A 24,083-nucleotide genomic window follows, 5' to 3' on the forward strand; every position below is an offset into this window, starting at 1 on the left:
TTAAAATTTTCTTTATTTTAATTTTTTTAAATCTAAAGAAATAATCCTGATAATTTTTGTCAAGTGAGTCGAAGTATTTATTGGTTCATGAGATTCATCTGAAATATTTTTTGATGTTAGTAATTATGATGTTTACATATCTCTTTTTTTGAGTTTTAAATTTCCCGTTAAAAACACTAATTTTCCCTGCTCTTTCATGTTTTTGTAAAAAAAAAGTTAAATTTTAATTTTTTTTCTTTACCTAAAATACAAATATTTTTATTTGTGTTTTTGTTTGGAAAACTCAGTTTAATGTAAAATTTATTTGGAATTCAAGAATTAATGTACTTGATCAAATGTATGAGTGACAACCCTGATTATGTCTATATTTAAAAACATAGCACCAATAAAAACAAGTAGTTGAGTGATGGTTTTAAAGTAAAGGTTTGTGTGCATATGGTTTCTGTGCTCAGTCCTAACATCTGCATAATATCTCTTACCATGACCTATTCTATGCTGATAACTTATGCTTGATTGCAGAAACAAAAAATGATTTATTCTGAGAAATTAGTGCTAGAAAAATGGTATGGAAGCAATGGGACCTAAGATAAACAAAAAAGTTTTGCAACTCAAATTCAAATATAGCAGAATATATCGAAAAGCTGTCATTTGTAGTGTGTAGGAAAGTTGTTGTTGAATGCAGAGGAGATATTAAATTTTTGAAATAAATAGCAGTGAAAAGATAAAGTGTGTTGATAGGTTTTATTATTTTGGAGATATAATTTGGTTAGCAATTAATTATGACTCTAAGACTAAGACCTTAAGCTATTTGAAAAACAGATTTTAAATGTTTTAAATAAATTATAAAACTGATTTGTTTGAAATAAAAAATTGTTATTTCACCATAATGAAATTTATACTACTAATAAGATACAATAAATCAAAGTTTCTCATTTATTAGACTTGAAATATTTATACTTTTTAGCAATTAAAGAAGTGCCAGATTGGAATGTTACAAGAATTATGCAACACATAATCACATTAAGAACACATAATCATATTAAGAACACATAATCACATTAAGATTCACAATATCACTAAAAGAAGCATTTTACATGAAAATGCGTTTAAAAGGCTGAAAATTTTATGAGTGGCTAATATATACTGCCCTATGCTGCCCTAATATATACTGCTCACTTAAATTTTTGAATGACTCTCACATTTAAAAAGTTAAAACAACAAAAAGTGTCTTGAAAAAAAAAAAAGATTAATTACAGAAAGTTCATATTATAATTGATAGTTTTTTTTATTTTATTTTGTAAAATATGGTTTTGTTCTATAAATAATGTTTATAAATAGCATTGATTTAATTGATAATTGATTTTTCATTCATTATTTTTCTTTTGTGTTTATAGATGTTTTTAACTCCACTTTCTACAATTTACGGTAATTTAAATGTGCCATCTGTATTATTAAAAGCTTGCAGCGATTGTTGCAGAAGTAGGCTTCATGCTCTTGGTTTTCAACTTTCTATTGTAGAGTGGATTGAAAACTATAAAGATGAATTTTCTGTGATAAAAGGTAGGATGGCTAATAATTAATGTATTTAGTTTTCTATTGTTTAAAAATAATACTTAACTCTATTATGATATTCATTTTTTTACACTGATGGCTCTTTAAACTGGTTGAACGTTATACTAGTTGGGTTCTAAACTGTTTGAATTATACTGAACTGTTTTTTATAAATCTTTTATACAATAACTAAAGTGTGAGGTTGTCATATTTCTGATAATTTAGTTCAACGTAACCATGAAATTAAATGCTTTTAAAAATTTTGCAAGCCCCTGGTTATGACTAAAAACTAGAAACTAGTGGCTGTGGTAAAAACTCTCAGTTTTTAACCACTAATATCCCATTTTCAAATAAGTAGTAATAATTTTACAGTTTCTTTAAATGTTAACCTGGTTTCTTGTTAGACAATTAAGAAACTATCTTTGCAACTATCTTTGCCTGTTAAATGTTAAATTATAGAAAAATAATGACATTAATGTGTATTTTTTTGTGTGACCAAAATTGTTTTAATTTCAAATCAGTTTTAAAAGTTTGTCTTTGTCAACTTTATTAAAGATTAGATTAATTTAATTAAAATCAACATTTATATTATAATTTAAAGATCAAAGCATACATAATTATACATATGGAGATTTTAAATATAGTAAAAAATTTCAAACTTATTACAAAAGAATAGTTAGTTACCTTATTTGTTTTGAATAAATTTTTTATATTTATTTTTATATAAAGAAGTTGAAACAAATTTTATTATTCTTTACAAACATTAATTTTTTTATAGAAAATAAAAAGGAAACTAAGAATATTATGATAAATCATTAATGAGGTTAGTGGTGGTGGTTGTGAAGTATCTATTATTGGGTAGTATTAAAAGTGATGGTATTGAGTTGTGGTGGGGGTATTAAATAGTTATAATCAGGGCTGCGGAGTCGGTAAACTGCTGTTCCGACTCCGACTCCTTAACTTTATCATGGACCGACTCCGACTCCTCCAAAAGTCACCAATTTGTAAAAACAAATTTACCGCGTTAAAATGTTAAGATTGCCTATTTCATCGCTATGTTATAAATAATCCGACCACTTAATGCTTTAAACAATATTTATTAGAAAACAATTTCTGAACAAAAAAATTTTCTGAACTTTTGTAAATAGATATACAATAACCTCGTATGCAGTCACTAATAAAATTATGAATTTGTCCTCAGAAGTATTATTGCCTCCATCAGATCTTCCTTCATGGATGTCCTCAAATCTGATCTTATTATTTTTAGCGCAGAGAACAACCTCTTCACACTAACTTGACACTAACCATTTCAGGATACATATCAATTGCTTGCAGTACTGTTACTTTTGATGAACGGTCAAATTGTTCCACTACTTTTAATGCACATGAAAAACTGAGTTGAAATTTATTGGCAGTGTTCTCTGATAGGGATGACTCTTTTTCCATGCGGGAACGCTTTGTATGGTCTTTATGGTCCAAATATTTCTCAAAATCAAATTCTTCATCAGTAGATGATGTTGAAGATGTGGCAGTATGACCCAATTCTTCTTGTTCCTGACAGTTCTGTAACTTGTTCATTCTTACAGCTATTTCAAACAGAGCTTCTTTTCCTTTAGTCAGCTGTTGATCATCAAGAAGTATCCGATCCATTGGGTCTACATAAATAGCTGCCAAAAGAATCTTCATTTCTAATAGTACTTTTTCTCTCTGTTTCATTGAAGCGGCAATGCCACTTGCAAATAACGCTCCTTTTTGAGACAGGCAAAACATCAAGTTTTTCCACTCCTTAAGGAAAATGCCTGGAGTTAAGTCCTCGTCTTGCAGTTTTTCAGTCACTGCAAATGGATGTTGTAGCAATTCTTCAAGCTCTTTCACCTGTTTCCATTGGCTTTCATGTAGCATCAATTGAGGATTAGCCATGTCTACGAGAAAGGGTTTCAGTTCAACCAAGCGTTGAATCATTAAGTAGGTACTTCGCCATCGTGTGACTTGATCAATAATTGCCCCTTTTCCCGCGCGTCTCTTCAAAATTGAGTCAACTTTAGGAGTTCTGGCAGCAGTAGCCAATTTTCTCAACTTTTCAATTAGTGCAGCAGCATGTCCTTCTTGCAGACCATCCCATATAGCCAGCTGTAACGTATGCACAGCACAGCGCATGTGATGAATGCGAAAACGTATCGACATAGTTTCAACAAGCTTATCTAAACTGTCATGTTGCTGTTCATCTGAAGCAACTTCGGTTTGCTCCTCTGTCTCTATACTGTGTTCCTCCATTTCAAATATATCTGTTTTTCTGAACCCAGTATGTTCTTCTAGCTGCCTGAAATAAAGCTGGAGAAATTCGCTGGTGTGATGAGCTTTGGTGTCTTTTACTGCCAATGTCTTGGTAACTATTTCATTATTTTCACAAACAAATCGGACATTGATTGCAAAATAGTTCACTCTGTGGCGTGTACAGCCGTCCATTTTAAGAAACACAAAGCGTCCTTTGAGAGATTCTTTAAGTTCTGCTTTTTGTTTAATAGCTTCTTCAATCACTAATTTTCTAATACTCTCTCTCTCTCCAGAGAAACGCTAAGCTTGCAGGCCATTTCTCCATTAAGGCCTATAAAAGCTGGTTTTGAAAATAATGATATAGGCAAATCATCCATTACCACAAGCTCTATGATCTTTTATTTAAATGTATCTACTAAATGTATCTATGTATATATATATATATATATATATATATATATATATATATATATATATATATATATATATATGTATGTATATATATATATATATTATATACGTAAAAAATTATTTATAAGTAAAAAGAAAATGAAAGTTTTAGTTGATTTAAATTTTTTTGTTGTTGCAGCTGAAGAAAATGAAAAAGTAGCTATTGAAAAGACAAAGATTCAAGTTGTAGGAGAAAATAAAAACACAGAAATAAAGTATGATGAAGGTATAAGTACACTGGTCAATGAAAAGGAAGAATTAATTATGGTAAAAATTTTTCAATACAGTTTGTTTCAGACTCACTATCCCACTGCTGAGTTTTATGTTTTGAATTTTCATAACATTTGTTATGAAAATTCAAAACATAAAACATTAATTACTGAATGTAATGTTATGAAACAAAATTTGTTTCATAATATTACATTCAGTAATTTAAATACAGTAAACTTTTGTGTAATTTAACCTAGACAAAAGTTTTAAATAAAATTTAATCGAAACAAAACTCAGTTGTTTACTACTAATGATTACTGCAATACTTTTGATTTTCTTATATTGGTGACTTATCGAGTCCTCTTTTTTATGTCTTCTCGAAATATCTATTACTGTTGATCTCTCATTTGCAATGGAATGTTTATTTACGCAGCAGCCTTGTTCGTCAAGGTTCGAGTTTCGGAGTTAAGAGAGGGTTATAACCACTATTAAGTAGCCTCCTCATCTGTATTGGCCTTCTCAGCCTTGAGGAGTTGAATAACAAAAAAAAAATAAAAATAAAAATTATATAAATATTCCATTGCAAAGTTGGCATCTATTAAGGTTGCCTCTCTTTATCATACTATAAATTTCTTATTTGTCTTTGTATTGTTGTCATATTTAGGTTTGTCCTTCTGATGAGGCACTCTTTTTTTTAGACAAGATCCAAAATTGCATTGCAAATGTTGCTGGACAAGCTGCCAAGGTTTAACCTCTGTCCTGTTGTTGCATGGTTGCCTTTTTTTCTCTTTTTTACAATTACTACCATGTTCGTTGCTCATTTAGACTAACATCACTTGTTCCATCAGACAAAAACATGTGTGAATTGTTATTTAGCTTAAATTCATTTTTTTACTGAAACTGTTTAAATCGTTTACTGAGTACTATCTATGCTTTAAGTCAAGTTCTTTAACAAATTTAAAAATAGCTAAAGCACCAAAAACAATAAACACGAAAAACCATTGTCATTACCAAGTTCTCTATCTGTCACTAATATTTGTGGTCTTTAAAGTAACTCTTTTTCTGTTGAGTCTTATCTCTTGCAAAGTTCACCAGACCTACTTGGTCTTTGTGAAACTAATTTGAGTTCGGCTGTCTCATCTTGTAATCTCTTAGTGTTGATAGTTTATTTGTAAAGACTCTAATAGTCACATGCTTGGCCCGGGTATTTACAATTGTACATTCACATTAAAGTTGCTACATTTACGGATTTTTACAAATAGTACATGTACTAATCTTATGTAAAAACCTTATAAATAAAAGCTACTAAATATATTGTTAATGCTAATAGTAATAATAATCATCCGCAACTGTAACAATATGAACATTAAAAGTTAAAGGAGTAAATTACTAATAATGATAATAATAAGAGTGGTAGTAGTAACAATAATAGCAATAAAATGATAAGAGTATAATGATAATGATAAAAATAAAATGACAACAATAAAAATAATTACAATAATCATAAAAAGAATAATAGTAATTTAGTATTAGTCACACACATACACATTTTATTAATGTGATTTATATTATTATCATATTTTATTAATGTGAATTATATTTTACTGTGATTTATAAACTCAAATAGATAATAACGTTGGTTATATAAAAACCTTAAACAACTGTAATTATGAAAATATCAGAATATAAAATTATGTTCATACACACATTATGTTACATTCACACATATATAGACACACACACACACACACATATATATATATATATATATATATATATATATATATATATATATATATATATATATATATATATATATATATATATATATATATATATATATACATATATATATATACATATATATATATATATATATATATATATATATATATATATATATATATATATATATATATATATATATATATATATAAATATATATATATATATATATATATATATATATATATATATATATATATATATATATATATATGTATATATATATATATATATGTATATATATATATATATTTAAACAACTTTAAAAAGTATTCTACACAATAGAGTGCTCAATGTTCTTAAAAGAACAGAGCAATTATATATTAGTAGAAAATCACTTAACTTTTTTAATATATATATACACATTTATATTTATCTATATATATATATATATATATATATATATATATATATATATATATATATATATATATATATATATATATATATACATACATGTATATATATATATATATATATATATATATATATATATATATATATATATATATATATATATATATATATATATATATATATATATATATATATATATATATATATGTAATTATTTTTAAAAATAACACGATGTTTTTTATTCTTGACATGTTTCGTAAATTTTTATTTACATTTTCAAAAGATTATTTTACAATAATAAAAAACTCTGAAATATATATTAAAAAATAGAAGTCTTTACAGAGAAATATTAACGGACAAAAAATTATACATAATAAACCAATATATTTATAACAAAATAACTCGGTAAATAAACAATAAAAATAACCAACTGCCAAAAAATATATATATATATATATAAATAAACTGACAGTAAAATTAATTTTAATAAATTTAATTAATTAATTTTACTGTCAGTTTATTTATATATATATATATATATATTTTTTGGCAGTTGGTTATTTTTATTGGTTATTTACCGAGTTATTTTGTAATAAATATATTGGTTTATTATGTATAATTTTTTGTCCGTTAATATTTCTCTGTAAAGACTTCTATTTTTTAATATATATTTCAGAGTTTTTTATTATTGTAAAATAATCTTTTGAAAATGTAAATAAAAATTTACGAAACATGTCAAGAATAAAAAACATCGTGTTATTTTTAAAAATAATTACTTATTTTATGCTATTACGACGTTCAACATATATATATATATATATATATATATATATATATATATATATATATATATATATATATATATATATATATATATATATATATATATATATATATATATATATATATATATATATATATGTATATATATATATATGTATATATATATATATATATATATATATATATATATATATATATGTATATATATATATATATATATATATATATATATATATATATATATATACTTACATACACATATAGATACACATATAAATATATACAAACATACAGATAAACACATACACATCCATGTATACATATACATATACATACATATACACTCACACTTATTCGCATGCAATTATCACAAACACGTATACGTAGATACACCTATCTTTGGATTTATAAACTGTATTTGATTGGGAAGGAATGGAATAGTTTACTCTTAAAAACATAGATTGAATGGAGAGCTTTTAGGTCATAGGGAAGGTTATTTCAAGATTTTATACTTTGGTCTTTTATGGGCTTATATCCATAAGTAACAGAACGATGATTTAAGACTGCAAGATTCAGATTATCTGTTGATCGAAGATAGTATCGGTTATTTGCATTTTTTGGGAAGAAATTGTTGAAGGTAAGAGGTAGGTTTTCGTGCTGGTGGTTCCAGACAAACTGGCAATTCAAGAATTGAACAAGGTCACATAGTTTAATGATCTTAGAAGTAAGATAAAGCACATTAGGATTGGATTTGTATTTCTAAAAATGTATTATTTTTAAAGCTTTGTTTCGAAAATGAGATATCCTTAAAACTTCTTGCTGTTGAGATTGTCCCCATATTTGACAAGCATATCGTATATGCGAGCCAAAAATGGCATGATATATGTTTAATAATGTTTTCAGATTGACATAATGGCAAACTTTAGCCAGCATTCGATTTGATCTGCTCAATTTTATGGCTAAGTCTTTGAGGTGGGATACAAACAATAGGTTGGAATCAATTATAATTCCAAGATATTTGATTGAGTTTACAGGATTTTATTGATTTTTTTTTTTTAGATTTAAACATGACTAGTTCAGTTTTATTACAGTTGAGGAAAGCTTATTTTTTTAAAGATTTATTGATAATAAGCAAGTTAGTATCATCAGCAAAGTGGTAAGGAGTTGAATACTTAATTGAGTTGTTAAGGTCATTAATATAGAGAAGAAAAAGTAGTGGTCCTAATACTGAGCCTTGAGGAACACCGTTGGAACATTTTATTTGAGTAGATTTTGAGTCACCGACTGAGACAAACTGAGATCTGTTGTGAAGATAGGAGGTAAACCATTTAAGAGGTATTCCTCTGATTCCATAATATTCTAATTTCTTGAGTAGGATGAATGATCTACTGTAAACCATATATTAAATCTATTGCAAAATTAGTATTTGCTAAGGTTGCATCTCTTATCATGCTCAACTTTTTCTCACTCCAGATTCTATTCTTTACCTATTTATCTCAAATTCGTCCTTGTATGGAATACTGTTGCCATATCTGGGGTGGATCTTCCAATGGTGCTCATTCTCTTTTAGAAATGATGCAAAAATGCATAGTAAACATAGATAAACCTGCTCTTGCAGCCAACCTCCAACCATTATCACATCGTCGTAATGTTGCTTCTCTTTCTCTTTTTTACAATTACTATAAAGGGCATTGCTCTAAAGAGCTTGTGTCTCTTGCGCTATCTACTAAAATTCATTATGGTGTTACTCATCATTCAATTAATTCTCATCCTTTTTCTGACTATTCCTAAGTGCTCCAAAAACTCTTATTTGTCTAGCTTTTTTCCTCGAACATCTTTGGAATTCGCTTCCTTCATCTTGCTTTGTAAACTTTGTCTTTTCTCTCCCAGTAACTTTCAACTGTAATAGTGGTTTCTTGCAGTCTTGTTCAAGGGAAGATATTGAAAAAAAACAACAACAGTTTCTTCATGATTTATAAAACTTTTTATTATATATATATATATATATATATATATATATATATATATATATATATATATATATATATATATATATATATATATATATATATATATTTACACACTACCGCCCATAATTATTCGAAAGATATTTTGATCAAATGCTTTAATTTAATTATTTTTTATTTTTGTGTTATAAGATAATTTAATTAATATAAAAGTATTTTGATTTAAATACTTTGATAAAAGTCATTAAGTTAACTAACTATGTGTTTAAATTGGTTTAAGTAGGGTTTAGCGTTTATTTACGTAGGCATGCTGTTTTATTAATCACTTGATAACCTCTTAGTTATCAAATCCGGTATGTATATTAATCATTCATAAATCATGCAAATATTAAGTCTAATGTTTTTGTGAAGATTCTATAATATAAGCAACATAAACATTTAAATATTACTGTATATTTTATTTCAAGAGATTTTTTTATTCTATAATTTTTTGCTAGTTTTTTTTTTTGATAGGTAGTCTATAGTTCACTATAGTTTACACACTAATAGTTTAATAATTTATATTAATTGTTGATATTATTACATGATAAATGGCTGGAAAGTAAGACTTGACTGTTGAAAAATGATCTGCAGTATTTACATTGTAGCAAGAAAAATGTTTTTTGGGTCAAACAGCAAAAAAATTTAAGATTTTGAGCTCAACGGTTTGGAATATTATAAAAAAGAAAAAAGAAACTGAAAGTGTGGTCAATCCAAAAAGATCAGAACGTTGTTAAATTACATTTTTTGCCAAAGACAGAAACATTACAATTACTAGTAAATGAAATATTAAGCTATACTTTAAATTGTTCTCAAATAGCTTTGGTATCTTTTCCAATGGTGAAGAGGCAATTGATTGAAGCAGGGCTTAGTGGCAGAATACCTGTGAGCAAATCTTTCCTTTGTCCTAAAAATAAATAAAAAAGAGTAGAGTGGGCAAAACTATACCAAAATAGACCATCAAAGAGTGGAAATGTGTTCTTTTGACCAATGAGTCAGTGTTTCAAATCTTTGGTTCAGAAAGAAGACTGTTTGTCTGAAGAAATGTTGGTGGATGGATGATAAAATAATTCATGCTGATAACTGTGAAACATGGTTGGGGTAACGTTATGGTTTGGGGTTGTTTTAAAGGAAATTCTACAAGTGACATTTGAACATTTTACCTTTGGGAAGTAAAATTATTGAGGAGCCATTAATTTTTCAAGTAGGTAACAGTCTAAAGCATACATAAAATTTTGTAGAAATTTCTTAAGCAACTCAGAGAATGATTAAGTATTGAATAGAATGATTTGGCCTCCCTAATCACCAGATCTCTCTCTTATTGAACTTTTAGGGATAGACTAAAAAGAAATGTAAAAAGATAATGCCCAATGGTGCAAAGGATATGTAGAAAAAACTTTATAGTATGTGGAATAAAATTGACTTTGACAAATTAAAGAAATTGTTATGCCAATTAGAAGAAGTTGAATACCAAGAATATTTGCAGCAGTTATTGCCGCCATGGGTGGTTTCATAGATGAGAGTAGATTATAAAGTAATTTAATTAGATGTTTTCATTTTATTATGTAAACTTAATCAATAGTAAAATAGCTTATTTTTTAGTATATTTTGCCCTTTCAGTTAATATATATATATATATATATATATATATATATATATATATATATATATATATATATATATATATATATATATATATATATATATATATATATATATAATTTATATGTATATATAATTTATATGTATATATAATTTAGTTTAATATTGTTCTACGTTAAAGGTTTGAATCTTTTATGAGCTGAAAATCAGTAAATTCTCTTTAAACTGTTATTAACATGTTTGTGCAGAAGTATTATTATTTATTTAGGAGTCTTCAACTTTTCCTGAACAAGGTACTTATTTTATTTTCAAGTGTTTTATATATAATAGTGTAGTGCAGTATGTAATAGGGTTGTTAAGGCTTTGAGTTAGGTTTTTAGCTGCAATGAAGGGAACTTTTGTGGGAGAAAAAAAATCTCTGATATAAATCCCTAAATACAGGTAAGGACTGGAGAGCTTATAAACCTTGTATTATTATTTTCCTAGTATTTTTTAAATACAATATACAATAAAATACAAAATACAATAAAAGTATTCCATGTCAAGTGGATCAAGATCCAGAAGGGACCAACTCAGATTTTGATGAAACTTAATGGACTAGTTAATATCAATGAGAAAAATGGTTCTTGAAATTTTTTAGCATAAAAATTTTTGTGGTTCATTAGATTTGGTTGTTTCTGATTTTTGCAAAAAAAAAAAAACTTCAGTAGAACAAAACATGTTTTGTTCATACTTTGAAGTTCTATAAACTTTCTAGTTTTGAGCATTTTTTTATGATGAGTATTAAAATCACGGCATCTTGTTAAAAGTTTCAATATGATTCACTATACTGATTCAACAAAACTTAACTTATAGGTTAAAACAATTTTACTTGTTGTTTTTTTTTAAGGTAGGTAAACAAAATTTTGGCCCTTACTTTGCCATCCTTTTGTCAGACTCAAAAGTTTTTACCTTATTGTATTCTCCAGACAACTTTTATACATAAAATTAAGCAGTTAAAATAAGATAAATTATTACTTTCTAACCCTTTTGTTCTTCTATTAACTTGTTCTTATAACAGAAAGGTGTATTAGGAAGAAGTGTTTAGGCAAAGAAAAAGTGAACTATAGTATCTTAAGCTATTATCCAGACTATTAAGTTGGGAGTTACTATAGTAACCATTATTAGGTTAAGTTAAAAATAAAGAATAAATAAAAAATAAAAGAGTTAAAGAGCAAGGAAACAAATGACAAAAGACTTGTAGGTTGTATAAGTCATGAAAACATAAAGATGAGAGAGAGTTCCAAAAGGTTGAAGTGCAGGAAAAAAAAATAGACAAATAAAAGTTTTTAGAGCATTCAGGGACTGATACAGTAAAAGACTATGCTAAATGACAAGTCAAGCAAAAATGGTTAATGAAACTAGAGCTGATAGCTCCTTTGAGCAGCAAACATGATGGTATTTGTAGAACAGATAAAGAGATGCAACTTTATGAACATGAGAGAGGCTTAAGCCTTGCCGATAGAGCTGGTCAAGTTACATTTACAGTGCGTTTTTAAACCGTGTCTAGAAGTGAATGAGCATTATTTGAAAAGCCAGTCTAAATATGACAACAGTATTCTATACAGGGGCAAATAAGAGATTTGTAGAAGTAGAGATTGGAATAAAGAGTTAGAAGATGGGGAGCACAATAAAGAGAAACAAGCCACTGCAAGACCTATTCTGTTATAGAAGTGAGACTCAAGAAGATTAATAATTTTCAGGAAGATTAATAATTTAGATAAAAGACATAAAAAGACTTATGCTTAGTTATAAAGGCAATAATAATAATCTTAATAATTAAGAATGTGTTAGGAATGCAAATAAAAACTTGTCTTTGAAGAATAGCAAACTAATTTTGATTTTTTTTATGAATACAAACTGAGCACTCCAGAAAATACTAAAAATGAAAAAGAGTGTTTCCGAGGATAACTTTAATAAAGTGCTTAAAAAGAAAAGATATGATATTTTAAAAAATCTCACTGCCTTGATCTAATGCAGAATAAATTAGTTCAATCACAGCAGTTAGCAAATCAGCCGTTGAGTGAAAAGAGTAAAAATTGTATTGATAATCTGATAATAAATTATTTGACTAAAGATATTATGCTAGCAATTTGTTGATCGAAGGCTCAAAAACCTTGCTGTTAACAGATAGAAGTCTGATCGGAGGACAGTTAGAGGCGTCAGAATGTTCACCAGAGTTTTTAAAAACCACAGATGCCATTTTTCAGCACCCCAAAAAAAAGGGGTCAGTCAAACATTTATTAAATAGTTTTAAATAGAATTGACAAAAGTTCTAGGTAACTCTTTTGTAAGACTATGACAGTATTGTTGTCACAAGTCATAAAAGAGATTAATTAAGATATGACTTTACCAACAGTAGCTGAAGTGATTTGAATGTCTAACTGGAATGGAAGGAAGATTATGTCCATGAGATTCATGTGTCGAATTAGAAAAAAAGTTCTTTGCCAATAGTTCAGCCTTATCCTTGGAAGAGATAATTAGATCAGTCCCATGAATGAGAAATTGAATGTTAGATCTACCTTAGTTAAAGACGCTGTTGAAGGTTTTCCAAAATTCTATAGAGCCTGACTTCTGAGATAAGATATGAGTTTTTTTGAACTGGAAATGTCACTAAGCATCAAACAGCACCTTTTTGTATTGATTTCTTGCAATAATATATAGAAGTTTGTTCTAAAGAGAGTTGTTCATTTGAAAAAGATGAAAAATATGATTACAATTAGATATAGCAGCTGCACAAGAAAGTGAAAAACATGGGAAATGAGGCTTGGCTTGGAACCGACAAGAAGGTATGGCAAGGCATGGGGTAGAAATGAGGCTTGACTTGGAACTGATGAGAATGTATAAAAGCTACTATTACTGTATCCAGGAGGTTATGTAAGAGGTGCATTTATTATCAGAGAGAAAAAAAGACATTAACTTAAATACCTTCATGCAAAAATTCACACAAAAAATCCCAGTCAGCTTTAGTAAGTAGAGTCCAAGCAAGATAAAAGATTTGTAGAGATCATTGGTTAAAACCACCTAAAGGAGAAAAAGAAGAATCTGAACACAATCTAGGGTCAGAGACAAGACACAAATTAAGAAATGAAGGTAAGTAATTATGGTTGTCTGGAAAACGACTCACAAAGGTAGCTATCTGAGTTAGTGAATGAGAAATGCAGAATTTTTGTGTTTTAGTGCCAACATAGTCAGTGATGTTAGAGCCAAGCCATCCAGTTTTAAATTAGCTTTTAATTAATTTAACTATAGTAAAAAAAATTAATTATTTGTTGTTGATCATTGAATGTAATATGCAATAAGTTAATTGAGATAAACACTTTCCCAAATTATTTTAATTGTTTTGTTTCTTAAACACTTTCCCGAATTAATTGTTTGTTTTTGTTTTCATTATTTTTAACTTTGCCTTATTAGGTGAAGTTAAAGAATATTTTGATTCTTCTTCTGACCAAAATAACCACTGCAGAGAAGTAATAAATAATATCAGAAGAGATCAATTTGGTGTTGGGATTGAGTTTGGTGAACAGGAAATGAAGCTAATTGAGGTTCATAGAGAGAGAGAAGGGAGATCATTGCAACATCTATCAAATGAATTGTATTCTAAGGATTCTCATTTTGTCCTTGAATTAATTCAAAATGCAGATGACAATCACTATCCTGAAACATTTTTTGAAAAAAATGAAAAGCCTGCTGTAGCATTTATTGTTGAACAAGATAAAATTACTATATTGAATAATGAGAAAGGTTTTTCTGAAAGAGATGTCAAGGCTTTGTGTGATGTAGGTAAAAGTACAAAAGGAATTCATTGCAAAGGATATATTGGTATGTTAAATATAATAGCATATTTAATAGGTACATTATGTTATAATACCAAATACTTGAATATAAATTTTGAAATGAACAATAAGATAATTTACTTTGATGTTAAGTTTATTTTATTACTAGGTTAATATTGAATATACGAAGTCACATATTGTTTCTTTTATGTATCTTTTTTCTATTTTTTTATAGGTCAAAAGGGGATTGGTTTTAAATCTGTGTTTCGTGTCACTGATTCTCCAGAGATACATTCCAATGGTTATCATATTAAGTTTGATGCTTCTCACGGATCAAATGGTTACATTTTACCATATTGGATTGATTGTTGGGAACCACAGAGTAAACTTTTGTATCAGCCATCTAAAAAACAAAATTAGTACTTTACTTTTATATATATGTATGTTTGTGTATGAATATATGTGTGTGTGTGTATATGTATATATATGTATATACAACCCTCAAAATTAGGGTTGGCATTTGACAATGCTGACCTAACTGCCGACCTCAAGGTGTTTGAGGTTGGCAAAAAATAGCTGGCCTCGTTTCTATGTTTTATGGTCAGACCTTTGTATCAAATAATTTTTGCCAATCTGATGCCGACCTCAAAAAGATTGAGGTCGGCAAATTATTGCCGACCTCATTTTTCCTAATTCTAAGGGTTGTATATATATGTTTGTATTTTTTTTCATCAAACTATCAATTTATCATAACTGTGTATCAAACTAATTTATTTACTTTTATTGTAATGTTCTGGTGTTCACAGTTGCAGCAATTCATTTAATTTTTTAAAATAACAACACAGCACTAAATCAATGCACTTATTACAAGCCCACTTAAAACACAAAAACCACTTAAAACACACCCATTGAACTTAAAAACACAATAAACGTATATTTTTCTAGATGCTATTTAGTGTTTTTCTTAAATTTTTAATTTTTTTTTGTATATTCATGTATTGCTATAACATCTTGTTGTTTACTGTTTAAATTTTTTTTTTTTTAAGCACTTGGATTACTCAAATAGTTTTACCATTAAAAAGGGAGATGCAACATACAAAACTTACTTCTCGTTTTCATGATATTCACCCATCGTTATTGTTATTTCTCAATCGACTGCATACAATAATCATAGATGATAAGGTTTTAAATTTGAATTTTTTTAAAAAAATGTATAAATTAACAATTGTCAAACCACTAATTTTGTTTTTGTTTTTTCAAATCAAATAATTAGTTAAGCTAATTATATAAGTATATATATATATATATATATATATATATATATATATATATATATATATATATATATATATATATATATATATATATATATATAATTATATATATATGTATATGTATACACTTTATGATGACATGCGCAAAAGTTCTACTATTAGGCGACATTACCGCACCAAAATTTTTTTTATTGCACTATAACAACTTCACTCATACTATATTTATTCATTTGAGCATATTCTATTGAACTTAAAACTATTGCACTTCCCCACAGTGATATAAAAAAAATGTGTTACCTTAGCATATTTTCATTTGTTGATTTTACTCAGTTGTGTCACCTTAATGTTTAACATCATTGTGGAAAGTCAGCAACTTTGAAGGAAAACCTTAACCGATGTTAGCGAAATGAATGTTTATAAGTTAATAAGATGTAAGTCTTACATAATATAGTAAAAACAATGTTTTGTGTTTCGCCTTAAGAAAAAAATATGAGTTTTAGTGAAGGAAAAATCTATACACACACTGTGTGCTAAAAATTCTGGAAAATAGTTAAATATAGTTGTTATGTTAGACTGACTCCTAAATTATTGTTTTTAATCATAAAAATAATAATATATATTTATAAAAACACTAAAAAATTATCAAAAGTACAAGCTGTCACCATATGGCATTTGTATGCAAATTTTATTCGGTTTATGCAATAAACACTCTCAAAACTACATTTTCTCCCAAAGAAATTTTTAGTTAACATAACTGTCGCCTTGTAGCGCATTTTTTTAGCAAGTTTTGTTGCCATTGAGTATGTATGTAAGTATCAGATTATTTGTATATGATATGCATATAAGGACACATTTGAATATAAGGACATATATGGACATGTACATAAGGACAAATATGGTATATAAGGGCATATATGTATATGAGGACATATATTATATATAAGGACATATATTGACATGTATATAAGGACATATATGGATATAAGGACACAAATGCATATAAGGACACATATGTATGATGATATGTATATATAAGGACACAATTTCCTAATATTTTTTGTGTACTTAAATCTATAAATGTATGTTTTTTTCAGAAAAAGGAGAAAAAACAAAAATAAAGAAACTTTTTTTTTATGTGATCTAGTTATTATCACTTTTTGATCTTGTAAACAACAAAAAAATTCAAATCACCCATAGTTGATCATCATTATCAACATTTTCCTTTTTTATTCTAATTTAACATTGTGTAGCATTACCTAAATTTTAAAGTTTTGTTTTCTTAGCGAGATGGCAGCAATGGTTAACTTGTTATTTATGATTTTAGATATTGGTAGGAGTGAATTTCCCCCAAAAATATGACAATTAGCTTTTTTTATGCTAATACTAGAGATCCACTATATGTTCAAGGCCCTTGAGGCATCCAAAAAAATACTTTTTATATTTTTTTTTTACCTCATGCTCGAAAATAAACAATTAAAACATTACCAATTTAATACATACACATGTTTTAGACTTAACATAACCATCCCTTATTGCACCATTGTGGCATTGGATGCCAGTCATTTGTTTACACAGGGCGTGCGTGTTTCCTGATAAGGAGGTATTCCCCAAACATATGTGGGAGCGTTAGGGTGTTTCCAGATAATGAGGTAATTCCCAAACATATGTGGCATTCATTTAAAATAAGTATTATTTGTAGTTAAATATTTAACTTTCAATTGAAGTTTAATGCAAGTTGAAGTGCATTTAGTTAATTAAACTATTTAATTAAAGTTTAATGCTAGTTAAACTGCATTTGACTTATAAGTTGTAACTTTTAAGTTACTACTCAGAACTTAATGTGTTACTAAATGACATAACAATTCAATACCAAATCTTAAATCAATTCTTGGAACATGCTAAATGTTAAGGTATTATTATACTGTTTAAAATGTTAAGGTATTATTATTAAGTATATTTTACTTTGTTTATTTTTAAAACTAATCATTCTTTTTTATTTGCTTTATCATGTGTGTTTTCATTTGACATGTGTGTTTTTATTTAACATGTGTGTTTTTATTTAACATGTGTGTTTTTATTTATCACGTGTGTTTTTGTTTATCATGTGTGTTTTTGTTATTTTTAATGAATTTTTTTTTGTTCTTTTTCTTATTTCAACATAAAATGTTTTAAAACAGATGCACTGGATCAAAAGTGCTTGAATTGTTTTAAAACTTGGTAAAGAATTAAAATTTAGCAGCATGATTTTAGTTTATGTTAATGTCTAATAATTTAATATTACACATAAAATTTCTTTTAATTTAGTTATATTTTGATTCAACTTTTACATTAGTGATAACATGATCTGGGCTTGATTATTTTCTTGCCAAAAAATAAAATGAAAAACTACTGATTATCATCATCATGTACTAATTAGATTCTAGTTAATATGGGTATATCGCCATGCTCTTGTTAAGTTCTAATGGGTAAATGGGTAGTGGGTAAAGGCTTATGATTCTAATGATTATAGCTGAAATCAATACACCAAAGACAGTGTTCTCAGACCACTTCATTCTCAGACTCCTTATTTATTTGCTTTAGTTTTGTAATTTTTATTTAGATTGTTTAGAGTTTAGTTGTTAAATATTTTAATTTTATGTTATTTATAAGTTTTTATAAATGATTAATTAAATAATTTTAACATATCTAAAAGTTATAATTGTTGTTTACTGGCTATATAGCAGTAATTACATATTAAAAACCAGCATTTTATAATTTAGGTTTCAAACGTTTTAAAAGTGATTGAAAGAGAAAATTTAGATGAAAATATAGTCCGTTTATCTAACAATAATGATTCAGCTTTATGGTTTGTTGTTGGCAAAGAATTAAATGTAGATGTAAGCCACTGTAGATAGAAAATATATTGCTAAAGATATTAATATTTAATAATAGTCAAATAATAATATATATAATGAAAATAATTTATTATAAAATAAATATAAATTTATATATATGAATATTAGGGTGTTCTGAAAAAACACCCTAATATTTATATAAATTAATTTTTTTAAAGTTTAAAAAAATCTCCCTGGCTGTTTTCTGGTGATGGGTAGCTTAAAATCCCTAAATTTCAAATTTATTAAAAGGTTAGCCCTAACCCTTGTCCCAAGTCCCCCAAAAAAGTTATTTTTTGGTTTTTTCAAAGATTTAAATTATTTTTAATCTATAATTTTTTGTAAGTAAACTAACAAGTAAACTCAGTTTTAACTTATAGTTTACATATATGTTCAGAAAAAAAAATCAGAGCCATGATAGCAAGTTTAATATGGGGATTTAAATATCATAAATATTACTAATTTTTCACGATTATTCCTATTTCTCATATATAGTGTTATTGGTATTTCTCATATATAGTGTTATTGGTATTTCTCATATATAGTGTTTTTGGTATTTCTCATATATAGTGTTTTTGGTATTTCTCATATATAGTGTTTTTGGTATTTCTTATATTGAGTAACTATCAAAACTAATATCGTTAAAAAATCAACAACACATTTTTTAATCTATTATACTTTTGAATATGAAGGACACATTGAAATACACCCTGAAGGAATGACACAAAGTTATTAGAAATTGATTTAAATAGGAAAAAGTAACTACATCAGTAAAAGTTTGTTTAATGATTATTCATAGTTGCCTTTCTGAAATTGGTAAAGCACTTTCTGTGGTTTTCAACTACTTGCAACAAACTTTGCTTGCCTTTTTCATCTTTTGTGAGGGACATAGAAAAGTCTTGCATTAATTTCACACCTCTCTCAGCAACATCATTAACAACTCTAATATTTTTTTAAAAATTCATTGCGTTAAGATCTTTGTTCTCTTCCCATGTTTGCACAGGAATTTTTAGCCACTCAATGTTAACACAAGGGGTTTCTAACAGAAGCCAAGAGTTTAGTTTAATCAATGATGGAATTTTTGTATTTTTTGTCACTCCAGGGAAGGTTGGTGTACCTTTTTTTAGCTCATCACATTGGTAGAATTGGAGTTTCTTAACAATATTCTTTTTTCATTGTCAGACAACATTTTTGAAAACAATGAAAAAACTGCTATCTTGGTTAAATACCAAAAATGATTTCTTGAGGTGCTTTCTGATATTTCCTTGTTAATGACTTTAAAGTCCTGCAACTCATTGAAAAGTTCTAAGTCATTAAAAGGAGCGTCAACTCTAAGAGGGCATGTTAACCAGTGCTTGACATATACAAGAGCCCCCAAAAGACATATATCTTTCAGCTTCGCAGTAATTACCTCATAGCCCATAGAATCTCTAAAAAAGTACATTTTAGCAGCATATATCACTGACAACAATACAGAAATACCAAACAAAAAACAAAACAGAAATACCAAAAACACTATATATGAGAAATCCATCTTACATGATGAAAGGCCCTAGGCTTGCGCCAATGTACACCTCTATCTGGAATTTCTATAAGTAAAGTTTACATAAGTTCTGTGCATTCCTTGTAATCATCTCTTAGTTTGAAAGTCTTATTCTTAAACTGCTATTTGAAAATAGAAGTTCTTTCTTTGGCTTTTTTAGGGGATGAAATTCTTCATCTATTTAATCTAAATCATCATCTTCTCTGGAATCTTCTAAAATCAATTGTTTTGATTGCTCTATAACTTTTTTTTCAGCATACTTTTCACTTGATTGTTTTCTTTTTTTATAACTTTGCAATTTTTTTTAATAATCTTTGTCAACAGAGCCTAAAATGACCTTTTTACCATTCTTTAAAGCATATAAAAACTTTAAGTCTTCTTTTTGTTTAGTGTTCCTTAATTTGTCACACTTGTCAGCTACTTCTTGATATGCAATATAAATAAACTCTTCGAGTCGATTTAAAAACATCTGTGATTTTTCATAATTTCTACCTTTACTCCTGTTTCCTCCCATATAGCACCTAGCTCGTCAGTTATCTTACTGCATATAACAGTATTACTAATAGAGAACTTATCATGTTTCATAGGCCCTTTTTTCAAAAAGAAAAAGTATCACAATACCTCACACTTAGTTGGTATTCGGTTTGAAGATAGTTGTTTCAGACGGTTCCCAAACAACCAAAATTGGCATTTTGAGCATAAACTTGATTGACTCATTTTGACAAAAGCTAACTTTATAACTTTCACAAAATGCAATATCTCATAGCATCATAAACATAACTTCAATCTTTAACTATAGCAAAACAAAAAGATGACTATATTGAAAAAATGACAACTAAATTTAGTTTTAAGAACTCTGTTACATTTTAAAATTTTCATTTTACAATTAATATACATTTTTTCGTAATTAACAAAACTCCCTAGGGACAATTATGTACATGCACACAATTATTTCAGGGGAGTTTTGTATGTATTTTTGATAATTATGCACATTTACATAATTATCCCAAGAACGTTTTGTATGTATTTGTTAGTGTATATATGTAATAAACTATTTTTGCAAAAATAGTTTATAACATATACACTAACAATTTGTAAATGCTATTGAACATAATAGCTCATTCAAATAAGCAATTGACTCATATGAGCATAAAAACAAATGACAGCAAGTTACTAAAATTATTACAAAATAAAAAATCAAAAAATCAGTAATATTTATGTTTTAATTCCCTTATTCAACTTGTTATCATGGTCTTTGATTTTATTTTTGAACAAATAAAAATCTAAACTAAGTTTACCTGTTTGTTTAATGTTTAAAAAAAGTTATAGAATAAAAATAATTTAAAATCTTTGAAAAAAACAAAAATTAAATATTTTTTAGGGATTTGGGACAAGGGTTAGGGTTTGAGCTAACCATTTTAAACATTTTGAGCTAAAATTTGAACTTTAGGGTTTTTACGCTACCCATCACCAGAAAACAGGAGATCGACTATTTGAACTTTGATTTTATCCGAACACCCTAATGAATATATATATATATATATATATATATATATATATATATATATATATATATATATATATATATATATATATATATATATATATATATATATATCTACACACACAACCCTTCGTTTGAGGTTGGCAAAAATATGCTGACCTTGTTTCTATGTTTAATGGTAAGACCTTTGTAACAATTTTTTTTTGCTTTTTTTTACCTCTAAAAGATTAAAGTTAACAAATTATTTGCTGACCTCATTTTCCTAATTCTGAGGGTTGATATATATATATATATATATATATATATATATATATATATATATATATATATATATATATATATATATATATATATATATATATATATATATATATGTATATGCAGCCCCTGGCCACAATAAAAAAACCACTCCCAGGACAGACAGAATTATAAGAGATATTTGTCTGGAAAATAGAAAAAAATCATCCCTTTTGCTGTCAAAACTTGTTCAAGAGTCTGGAATACAAGTTTCGGAGCGCACAGTGAGGAGACGGGTGGCTGAAGTTTGTTTAAAATCACACAAACCGGCTAAAAAACCAAGGCTAACTCCAGCAACGATAAAAAAGAGATTGCAATGGGCAAAAAATCATAAGTACTTGACTATTGGAGATTGGGAATGTGTAAGTTTATTAATTTTAAATAAAATATTGTTAAAAAAGTGTTTAAATGTTGACATAAATTTAATTACAACCACACTATGATGATTTTTCAGGTGTGTTTTTCAGACGAATCAACTTTTGAGATCTTGTTGGACAAAGCCACCTTCATCCGAAGAAGACCAAACAAAAAACATCACCCAGATTGCATTGTACAAACTGTTAAACATCCGACTAAAGTTATGGTGTGGTCAGTTATCAGTGGTAAAGGCACAGGAAGACTTTATATTGTCAATGGGATAATGAACCAAATACAGTATCAAGAGGTTATGGAGAGCCAACTTATCCTTTAAATACAAGAATTGTTTCCAAACAACAACAATAGATTACGTTTATGCATGATAGCGCTCCATACCATAAAGCTAAAGGGATCACAAACTTTCTTAAAACAAAAAATATCCCTGTTTTAGATTGGCCAGGGAACTCTCCTGACCTGAATCCAATTGAGAATTTGTGGAACATTCTCAAGAAGGAAATCTCTTCAGAGGTTTTAACAAACAAAAGGGATTTGATTGAAAAATTACTCTATCATTGGCGCCACAATGAAAAAATTAAGACAGCAGCAATAAACTGTATTAAAAGTATGCCAGACCGAATAGCTAAAGTCATTTTGTTAAAAGGAGGAATGACAAAATATGAATATTTTTTTATGACTTGCAATCAAAATGAGTAATTGTTTGTTAAAATGTGTGTATATTGATTTTGAAATATTATTTTATTATTAAGGAAACATGCTTTATCAATAAAATTTAACTAATATTGCAATTGTACTTTTGGTATACTTTTTACAAACCCTTGAAGTTAAAAATACACAAAAATTGTAGGTAATCACAATATTGTGGCCAGGGGCTGCATATACCTATATATATATATATATATATATATATATATATATATATATATATATATATATATATATATATATATATATATATATATATACACACGAACACACACACATATATATATATATATATATATACACACGCACACACACATATATATATATATATATATATATATATATATATACACACGCACACACACATATATATATATATATATATATATATATATATATATATATATATATATATATATATATATATATATATATATATATATATATATATTTATACATATATATATTTATACATATATATATATATATGTGTGTGTGTGTGTGTGTGTGTGTGTGTGTATATATATATATATATATATATATATATATATATATATCTATACATTTATATATATATATATATATATATATATATATACACACACACACACACACACACATATATATATATATATGTATAAATATATATATGTATAAATATATATATATATATATATAT

The 24,083-nt window shown here is 27.0% G+C and overlaps 1 protein-coding gene across 1 annotated transcript in view; it reads left to right on the forward strand.

The window, feature by feature from the left end:
- The window catches only part of LOC100210255 (uncharacterized), a 73,066-nt gene that overhangs the window by 27,357 nt on the left and 21,626 nt on the right, over nt 1-24,083 (forward strand). Inside the window, exons 6-12 of the mRNA XM_065789132.1 lie at nt 1,395-1,560; nt 4,415-4,542; nt 11,287-11,311; nt 14,472-14,879; nt 15,069-15,252; nt 15,880-16,015; nt 18,867-18,983. Coding sequence (XP_065645204.1) covers nt 1,395-1,560; nt 4,415-4,542; nt 11,287-11,311; nt 14,472-14,879; nt 15,069-15,252; nt 15,880-16,015; nt 18,867-18,983 — 1,164 coding nt within the window. The remainder of the gene's footprint in view (nt 1-1,394; nt 1,561-4,414; nt 4,543-11,286; nt 11,312-14,471; nt 14,880-15,068; nt 15,253-15,879; nt 16,016-18,866; nt 18,984-24,083) is intronic.

The sequence above is a fragment of the Hydra vulgaris genome, chromosome 01 (assembly GCF_038396675.1).
Source record: "Hydra vulgaris chromosome 01, alternate assembly HydraT2T_AEP".
Taxonomy (NCBI): Eukaryota; Metazoa; Cnidaria; class Hydrozoa; order Anthoathecata; family Hydridae; genus Hydra; species Hydra vulgaris.